The 10,101-nt window shown below is 34.8% G+C and overlaps 1 protein-coding gene across 1 annotated transcript; it reads right to left on the bottom strand.

The window, feature by feature from the left end:
- Window positions 1–4,276: 4,276 nt before the first annotated feature.
- LOC149173490 (uncharacterized) lies at window positions 4,277–9,128 on the bottom strand. The gene is made up of 7 exons (XM_089426716.1): window positions 8,990–9,128; window positions 7,603–7,818; window positions 5,748–5,779; window positions 5,486–5,551; window positions 5,013–5,120; window positions 4,780–4,906; window positions 4,277–4,690 (listed from the first exon to the last, which is right to left on the bottom strand). The coding sequence occupies exons 1-7, from the start codon at window positions 9,126–9,128 to the stop codon at window positions 4,416–4,418; spliced, it is 963 nt and encodes a 320-aa protein (XP_089282842.1). The 3' UTR covers window positions 4,277–4,415.
- Between the last annotated feature and the right edge of the window lie 973 nt (window positions 9,129–10,101).

Raw genomic sequence — 10,101 nt, 5'->3', positions numbered from 1 at the left:
AACATGGTTATGGCCAAGGAAGAAGTTCCTTCACATTCAGTTACTCTATTGATCACACCTTGTGATGTTTTGGTTATCGGTAGTTATGTGCATAAAAAGCCTTGAATCCATGCTTTCATCATTTAGAGAAAGAAATGCTCGATAATGGGGTAACTAAAATAAAGGAAAAGTTGGATCATGTTTCCAAGAAATCTTCTCAATTATAATATTTCATAGATTTGACTTCCAAAAATTTGAATTGCATTACTTCGTAGTCTCTCATTGCAAATTACAACTTTCTTTTGCCTCAAAAGATGGGCAGAAAGATAGGAATAAGTAGGACAAAAAGCCAAGGAAAAGAGGAAGGCCTATGACCAAAAAGCGAAAATATCCAAAGCTAGACAAACTTGATCTATGTAGCACAAAAACAAAACGATAGTCAGCACCCATAATTTGCATGACACACACAACATTGGTTTCCAGGTGATAGACCAAGATTAAAGTAAAATCTTGTCCTAGGTCATTTGGAGGATAGGCAACCAAAAGCCAAATTATCTTCAGTTTCTAGCTTAGTCGATTTTGATTATTACATTCTGAGTCTCTCCATTGACCTTTGTTCACCTATTTACACAGTGTTTTAGCTAAGAGAAATGTGCACATATATTTTGTTTCACTCTGTCTCGTATCATTTGCTAGTGATATTGCACATGCTAGCATCATTAGAACCATGGCTATGGCCAAGGAAGAAGTTCCTTCACATTCAGTTACTTAGTTCCTTCACATTCAATTACTCTATTGATCACAACTTGTGATGTTTTGGTTATCGGTAGTTATGTGCCTCAGAAGATGCGCAGAAAGCTAAGAATAAGCAGGACAAAAGGCCAAGGAAAAGAGGAAGGCCTGTGACCAAAAAGCAAAAATATCCAAAGCTAGACAAACTTGATCCATGTAGCACAAAAACAAAACGATAGTCAGCACCCATAATTTGCATGACACACACAACATTGGTTTCCAGGTGATAGATCAAGATTAAAGTAAAATCTTGTCCTATAAGAATGTTTTTGACATCCTTGGATTAAGCAAATAACGCCTTCAATTATATAAATCACAAAAAAAATTCCATATCTGAGAAAACGAATATATAGAACTTGTTCAAGAAATATACATTGGATGGGTTGGGGAACTTTTAAGATAACCTACAACAATAACTATGGGTTGCAGAGTTGTTGTCTACAGTTTGTAATATTGTACTGAAAAGGGATGACGATGATCATATTGATAGTGAGTTGGAAAAAGTGGTGAAGCTTGTTAGGTATGTGGGTAATAAAGATGTATTTTCTGAATTTTGCAAGGAAATACTTTCTCGCAGATTGTTGTTCAATAATAAAAAGGTAATTGAAAATCATGAACGGAGTTTGTTGTCAAAGCTCAAGGTTCAGTGTGGTTCACAGCTTACATTCAAGATGGAGGCCATGGTTAATGATTTTGTCCTTAACCAAGAAATGCAAGCTACCTTTCATGATATTTCGAAACAACAGAATCATCTTACAATAGATTTCTCCCTTGCAATGTTGAATATGGAAATGTGGCAATATTTTACATAATATGTACATTGAGACATTTTATCTATGAACTACATTGTTCACATTAAAATGATTTTTTTAATTAATATATTTTAAAGTATAGATCAATATTACTTAATATTGTATATTAAAATATTTTATTCATGACTTACCTTGGATATTTTTAAATGTTTCATATTAATTTTATATTATTTTTAATTTTCAATTGTTTTTCTTTTTTTGTTGTTGAAATATTTTTGAAAAGTATAAGGTTTAAAATTATACTAACACTTTTTTTACTTCTAAATACTTTACCTATTTTTAAAATTGATCTGAAATTATATTATGACATTGAAATATTTCATTTATCATTAAGAGTGAGTGAAATTTCTATACCATATTGGGTTGTAATATCAACAACAAATGGATTGACTATAGCAAGGTTGGGATTATTGATATTTTGCAATGCTTTTAATTAAAACTAACTAAACATGCATATTATTTTTGGTTTTATTGTTATAAGTGACATTGTTTTTCTATTTAGAGAATATTTTTTTTGTAATTTAAAAAGACATATCAATTTGTCCACATGGGGTAGCTCAAGTGGCAATGGCCGTGGAAATGAAGTCTCACCGAACCGGAGATCTTGGGTTCAATTCTTGTGCTACCCTCCTTGGAAATGGGGTGTGTAAAAATGAGAGGGTCCTACCTAAGCTTACAAAAAAAAAGAGAAACATCAATTCGAAATGACATATCGCCCTTATCATACACTATAAAATGTGCCTCTCAATGCACTAAATAAAAAAGATTCTTATAAAAAAATATCTTATCATCTTTTGAAATGACTTAAGAGAAGTTGCCCACAAATTTGTGCTCCAATCCAAGATAAAACTATGTAAGCCTTCTAAGTACACCAGGAACTATTTCCTAGGTTGAAAAGAGACTACAATGTAATAAGGGAGGTGACCTAATTCATATATGAAATGAAATAGTTGAAAAAAAACCTATAATACAATGAAAGAAATTATTTAATTTAAATGTGAAATAAAATATTAATGTCCACAAAACTAAAAATAACTTATATAACAAATTATTTATCGATCTATTTTATTTTTAATTCCAGTACAGTACACCTCATAAATTGTTCCTGGGTTCCATGGATGACTTAAATTCAGCGCATTGAAAGCACGATCTCTGTAATCTTTGGAAATGAATGCAACAATATGTCTGTGATCTTTGCAAAATTAATGTAAATCACCTCCCACGTTCGAATTGATTACGTAGAGCAGATGGCCTCGAGCCTCTGCTTTCCTCTGGCCTGCAAATTCGGATTCGAAAGAAATTTCGTCAGTATTTAGAAAAAGTTTGTCAGGTCAAGAGTTCGAATACTTGGCTCTGGATCTGCAGGTGTATGAGAAGTACTGTCAGCCCCGAATTGTTTCATTTACTCGTTTTACCCTGCAGGCGCATGAGAAACGAGAAATTATAGGCTGCAACTTTATTTTGGCTTTTTCTACACAGTTCACAATTTTGTTTGGAAGGTAAATTTTTTGAAAAAAAAAAAAATGATAATTAGAATGTTTGAATCACTTTTTTAACAAGGCGCCATTGCTATGGCGGTAGTCCCTATCGGGGTCTGCAGGGAAGTGCAGAACTTGGAAAGAATAAATGGAGTGAACCACAGATAAGTAATTCATATAAGTCGTTGTTTTGACATTTACAGCAATAAAATGCCAGAGCTCTCCTGGATTCTCCTTCCTGCCCTTTGGAACTTGTTGGGGAGATTGAGCCCATGGATAAAGCAAAAGAAGCCATATTATTAACCTGATATGCAAGTGCAAGAGAGCGAAGTTCCCCATTTTCTTCCAGCGGGGTAGATAGGTACTCAATTTGAATTTACAGGGGTTTTTTTTCAGAGAAAACCAGATTTTTGCAGGTCAAAATGGATATAAAATGTAAAAACTTGACAGTTTTTTATATATTTTGGAGTGCCATCCCCTAAAATTTGGGGGATCTCTTCAACTGTGTCCAAAACTCGTTCGCTCAATCCCCAAATGGGAATGAAACATAATATAGATAAATATTCAAAACCCTATATTTATATTCTTGCCAAGTAATTCTGTCATTTAGGCAATTTTCACACCATTTTTTATAGTTGATTGGAATGCAGGCCCTGCTAGAAGAATGAACTCGAAATATAGAAAGCTAGTTTCCCTGTACTCTTTGAGACTGTTCTGAGTAGAAAAAGAATCAAATAATTGATCAGAGTACGTCTCGAGTCCTTAAAATTATGATTCTCCTCTATCATCTATATTGTATAAGTTACCTATGTCTAGGCCAATATCAGAAAATTAACAACATTCTAATCATAGATTCAATGAGATTCAAAACCGTAGGAGCCTAAAAGGACACGATTCATGAATTGGAATAGCTTCCAGAATTGGAAGCGCTTACTAAATGATATTACAATCTTGAATAAAAGAATAATTTTGTTTCAAAGGTTTAGCCCATGAGCCAATACACATCCATGCTTGCTTCCAATAAGGCTTTTGCAAAACCACGTCGATCCATTCCATGGCATCACACACCGCTATGCCTTCACAAATCTGCCATTTTGAGATATGATCCACATAAATATATCAAAGCATCATCCATTGACATTGCATTCAAGCATGAATTGACCCTCTTGTTTTAAATACTTAGCGCAATATGGCTTGTATTTATTAATACCTATCTGTAACCACGGGTTCAAGTTGCCATTAAAATGCAAAACAAGAGATTTTTCTATATCAAGCTGATCAATTCCAAAGTCATGCCCTAAACCAACTGAAAGCCAAGAGTCTTGCAGGCTTTGGGTCATATTGTAGAATGTAATCAGACTTGCAGGCAATGTCCCAAATCTCCACGGAATATTATACCTATTTTGCTGTCGAACAGGGAAAGAGCAACATTAAGATCAATAATATTCAATCCAGACATCCATGCACACGCATTTCTATCAAAACCATTTGGGAAAAACTTTGAAGAGTTAAGGTACTTACTCAAGTGATGAAACCTTACTTCACAAATCACCATGGCACCATTTACCTTCCCATGCAAATTAATACTCCAAAGAGGTGTCAGGTCCCTTTGCACGACCACATCATCATCTAGAAATAGCACTTTGTTTAGTCTTGGAAAGATTTCAGAAACCGAAAAATGAGGATGATTGAAGGTAGACAAGTATTTACGTGTGTACCTCCTGAGAGTGGATGCTTGGTTAATAATATATCCAGATTTCCATGGGTCGTGCCAGAGAAGTTGTAACCAGTGTTGAAGTCAGTATCTTTGGCAACTATATATGGCTTTGTCTGGGAAATAATAACCTAAAACCATTCATTGGAATGATGTAAATATCCGTGGGCAATCATTAAGGAAAGTACAAAGGATGGTACATTAATAGAAGTAAAGCAAGATAGTTTTTTTGCGTACATTCGTTGCAGAAAAATTTGAGGTCTTTGTTACAACTTCATCTTTGGAAACCTTTGATAGTTCAGACCCCAATTTGTTTAGATCATCGAGATGCCTAGAAAGATTTCTCTGCAAAATGGAGACAACAAAAGCTGGCTTTAATCAGAAAATTCATTTTAAAATTTATAATTTAAAAGCCCAGTAATATCAAAATCCATTTCTTTCATAGATCACCGACGTCAACAAACCAACATAGTATGGAAACAAGGATATATTATTTAATAAAGCAGTGAAAATTTTACAAAAGAACTATGGTAGTTATGAGATGGGTTGTATTTCTGATGGGGTCAGTGCCATATTGTGCAAGTACATTGTATAACATGGATTCATTAGAATTTGATCTTCTTACCACCAACTGGCAAAAGGCACGAAAGAAAATTGTATTTAATACATAGCCACTAGATCTTGGTGAAATCTTATGTAATAAACCTTACCTCTGTTTGTTGTGAAGCATCATTGTGTTTAGACAGATTGACAATCCTGGTAAAATCTGTTTGGTTCTGAACACACCAATTGTAGCAAGTAAAACATTAGAAAACTTTGATGACATCATTACAGAATTCAGTAAATATACGACTTGCACAGAAGAAGAAGAAGGAAAATTGACTAAGTTATTGACTTTGGATGTCTTTCTTTCAAATTCTTAATGTGAAGTTAACAATATATTGATGTTACACAAGTTAATAGAATGTATACCAGCGTTGGAGGGACTTCATCATTGATATAGCCTGCAAGAGAAACATACAACAGGTTATAGAACAACCAAATGACTTCTTTGATGTTGAAGAGATAAAGAGGATTCAAAATTTCAAAATAAGATCAAGCTGCTCAAAGGTACTCTATCACATGCAAGTTCCTCATCGCAAAGCGTTTCTAGTGGCTACTGAAGATGCCAAATTAAGCAATCCTACTACTGGTTAGCAGTTGTCATTGCCTAGTCAACACTAAACCAAACTTACTCTATACTTCCATTAAAAAAACGAATCCTCCTTCAGACTCACAAGACAGATCTATCATTATCAAATGACACAAGGTTGCACCAAGATGGGAATGACACAATGGGCATCAGATTGGGGACTGCTACTTTCTCTCTGGCTCAGTTCTACTTAATAATTTTAGGAGCTTTAAAGAAGGGCAACTTTTAAGAGTTCAGAAGAATAACTGTAAAACTAAGAAATTGTTCAGTTAGTATGCTCCTCAAGAAGCTGCATTTGGCATTTTTGTAAATATAATGAAAAAAACCCACAAACCTATTGATGAAATCCTTGAATGCACGCGACAGGAATTGAAGTCCACTGGCATTTGTGTCTAAGCTCTAAGAAAATAGTCTTAAGATTGCGTGTGGGTTTTCCAAGGAAGATGCATTCCATTTCAGTATCCAAACATCAGGGTTTAAGGCCTCGGTGTTTTGAAGCCCTAATCCTGTGTTCTCTAATCTTTGGCATCTAATGTGCGCAAATGCGACAACCTTAAACTGTATCTGCCCTCAAACCTCACACTCACCCTAAGTAGCTAAACATGACAATGCAGAAGGAGAGATCAAAACCCTGAGCCTACAAACTCATAAAGTTCTGAAATAAGCCTCGCAGTGCCTGCTTTTCAATGAGATCTAATACAAACATTGGCCCAAAATATTCCACAGTGCTGAGGATCTAGGCAATCATCAAATGCCCATTGTCTTAGTATACAACAAAGGGGAAAAATGGTGCAAAAAAATGCAAACAACCGACTACAAATTCCAGGAACGGGTTTCATAAAAACCTTTAAGTCCCCTTGCCCAAGTACTCCAAAGCCAGCTTCTCCATACACGACATTCTGTGTGAAGGGGGCTTCAAATCATATAAAAAATGAAATGGGTTCAGATAAACTTACTACTCTGAAATCCAGCATTGAGTCCGAGCAAGAATACCAATGGAACGAGCATGGATAGAAGCACCAAAAACAACACTATTCCATATCTCTTCCATCCCTTCTTCATAGACATAATTTCCTGCAGAAAATGCTAATCAACGGGTGCTATACGCCCTCTGTGCTTGCACCATTAGATCTGGAGGTTCAATACCCACAAACTTATTAGTGGCTGAACAGAGATTTATCACCAAATCAGCAAATGACTTCAGCTTTGGTACTATCAAAATCTCAGAAGAGCTCGCACTTGCTCAGCCTCGTTAATTCAGTAAACTCTAAGAGAAATTTGCAACAGACATAAATTTAAACCATAAATAAAGATTAAAAAGCTTCCCCTTAGACAAAATCCAATGAAAAATCCAAATATAAGTTATTGAAATGGATGTTATTTAACTGTTCCAAGGTTTTGACTTGCATATAATCAAAATTTGTCAAAACACTAAAACATAATATACAACTCAAAACAACTGCAAGATTTGTAAGAAATAAACAACGCTTACTGAAATTTTTGTGATCTCATTATGGTTTGAAGCCTAAAGTTACATCAGATATTATAAAATATCACAATATACCATAAGATAGTTTATATATAAGTTATTTTGAAAAATTTCTGATCTCAGAACGGTTGGAAGCTTGAACTTACATGGGACGCTATAAAATATCTTATCAAATTCACGACGAATTCCCACCAAACTGTACCAAAAATGTAACCTGTTACTCTTTGCATCCGGCGCATGAGGCAGACAGAATGATAAGCCTTGGGTAGATATTGAAATAAGAATATTAGGAGCAGCAGTGTCATAATATAAGTGATTTCTGCCCTTTTTATAAGGTTTGGCACAACCAACCAGAAGACCACCTGCACAAATAAATAGGCATTCAGTAGCAATAGGAATTAGAATGTGATAAAGTGTATGTAGGATTTATGGAAAAGATTAAATAATTATAATAAAAAAACTCTTTATACTTCAAGAGAAGTTCATCTTTGCCTTCACCTAAAAAGATATCTGGATCTCTATATTTAAATAAAAATAAGAGAATCTAAGAATCTAGAAATATGGAAATCCAAAGACTGTCAATCCAAATGCTCTAAGAATTTAGTAAAATGCCAATCAACACACAACTCCTCTAGGACTTTAGTAAAATGCCAATCAACACCCAGCTGGTGTAAGAATTTAGAAAAATGTCAATCAACAACCACCTGTGGAAGTGGCACTATGACAAATATATCAAACCAAAAGCCTTTGAGAGAACGCAAGTAATGGAGAACAATTAAACGAGCATCCCAAACAAGTTTCCCAGAGCCCACTACAAGTGATTCCTTTGACACATATGCAAGCTCGAGCTGCAACCAAATATGCCATAAATGGAAGGCATCATTGGTAGAACGCAGAACAATGATGAGAACAACGAACTTCCCATCTAGGTAGATGCACATTAGGTCTTTACTAATGTATAGAACATAAAAGAAAAGGCGGTCAATTGCCAATCCAATGGCACACACAGGAAGAATAATTCTGTTCCATCTCTGGATGACTTTGCTTCTTGGGTGCAATACTATTCCAAGTATCCGTTTATCTCTCTTCCTTCAGTGCAGGCATGGCCGATGAACTTAGGATTCGATTGGAAAAACAGAGGAACCTGCATTGGCTTCCCAGTGGAGATGGTTGCTCTTATTACAGCTAATGGAATGGAAAGCTGGAGTTTCTATCTGGGTGCAAGCAAAACACTCCTTTGCTGATGTGCCTCCAGATCTTGACAGGGCAGGAGAGGGTTTTTTGCCGATGCACACGGGTTGAACCCTCTTAGTTAAACATGGATAACATAACTAATTTCCGTCACACAAATGACCAGAAGGAATTAAGTTAGGGTTTAGGATTGGAGGAATAGCTAGCAATCATTACATCACCTTGATCGATCTGAACCATCCCCAAAACCCAAAGTGTGAAAAACATCCCCCTCCATCTGATATTCCGGTGATGATTCATGGCATGGCGAGAGAAGAGTGGCATGCTAGTCCCCAGGTGTACCATAGTAACGTAAAACACTTGAGCCATAGGCATGCCATCTGGTACCAGCTACTAAATTCGTGACAGACGCATTCAATGACAAGGGTTTGGATTCGTGCCGATCACGCCTTACGACAACCCAACTTGCCGTCCTTTGCATCGAACAATGTGAAGCCCGTAATAAGACTCCAATAATTTTCCACACCAAAACTTTGGTTAGACTTAGGTTAAAATGCTAATATAATAAAAAAATACAACGGTCAACCTACGGTCAACGATCGATCGATCGCAAATAGTCCCAGGCAGGGACTAATAATGGAATGGATTCAGGGCCATCAAAAATTTGTATGAGGCTCATAATTTTGAAGTTTGAAAACTATAATCAAAAATTTGTGTGACACTCATAATTTTAAAGTTTGAAAACTATAATCTAAATTTTCAAAATTTTGAGCCAAATATTCAAAACTTTTTATTTTATTAAACTATTAAACACCTTATAAGAGTTTTTTGGTTTTTCTTAAATTGATAATAAAAAAAATTATTCAGTTTTTAATTGTAGTTTTGAATTTAGATTCAATAGGCCTAAAAATTATAATTATTTCAATTTATAATCATATTTTTTTGATAAAAAAGAATTAAAAGAAAAAACGCCAAAAATTAATGTTTTAGGCTACTATTATTGAATTTTGCACTTTGATATCATTTTTATCATTCAGAAACTAATTACATCACTGGTAACGTTATTTTCATAATTTTATTTGAATCTTGCATGTTTGAAATTGCGTCTCCTCATGGTTGTTGAAATTCAGACCTGCACAAACCTGCGTTTGCTAGTTCGAATGGCGTGGAGGGCAGTTTATAATATTTGAAAGCAACAATTCCAATGATACCTCGTTTACCATTGGAATACAATTTGGAATTGCTGTGAGGATTATTCACACGCCAATAACTTCAGTAGCTATGACTTCAAATGCAATTTTTTTTTTTTAAGAATTTGTGTAATTTTTTAAACGGTAAGTAAATTTATCATAATTGTTTGGTCAAATTAATAGGGAGGACAATTATTATTAACTACTATCGGTCTAATATACACTGACTCATTATTCAAGGAAAATTAGAATATATACTACTCA

This window comes from Pinus tabuliformis, chromosome 4_2, assembly GCF_031772625.1.
Source record: "Pinus tabuliformis cultivar Carrire ecotype Pingquan chromosome 4_2, CPIR1, whole genome shotgun sequence".
NCBI lineage: Eukaryota > Viridiplantae > Streptophyta > Pinopsida > Pinales > Pinaceae > Pinus > Pinus tabuliformis.
The sequence above is the reverse complement of the archived record's forward strand: the minus strand, read 5'-3'. Positions and strand labels throughout refer to the sequence as shown.

Excerpts from the sequence above, each read along its gene's own strand:
- LOC149173490 (XM_089426716.1), bottom strand. The coding sequence starts at position 9,128 with ATGCAAAGGACGGCAAGTTGGGTTGTCGTAAGGCGTGATCGGCACGAA. Across the intron at positions 5,780-7,602 it reads GATATTTTATAGCGTCCCAT|GCTATATCAATGATGAAGTC; the intron begins GTAAGTTCAAGC and ends TTTCTCTTGCAG. Across the intron at positions 5,552-5,747 it reads ATGAAGTCCCTCCAACGCTG|AACCAAACAGATTTTACCAG; the intron begins GTATACATTCTA and ends TGGTGTGTTCAG.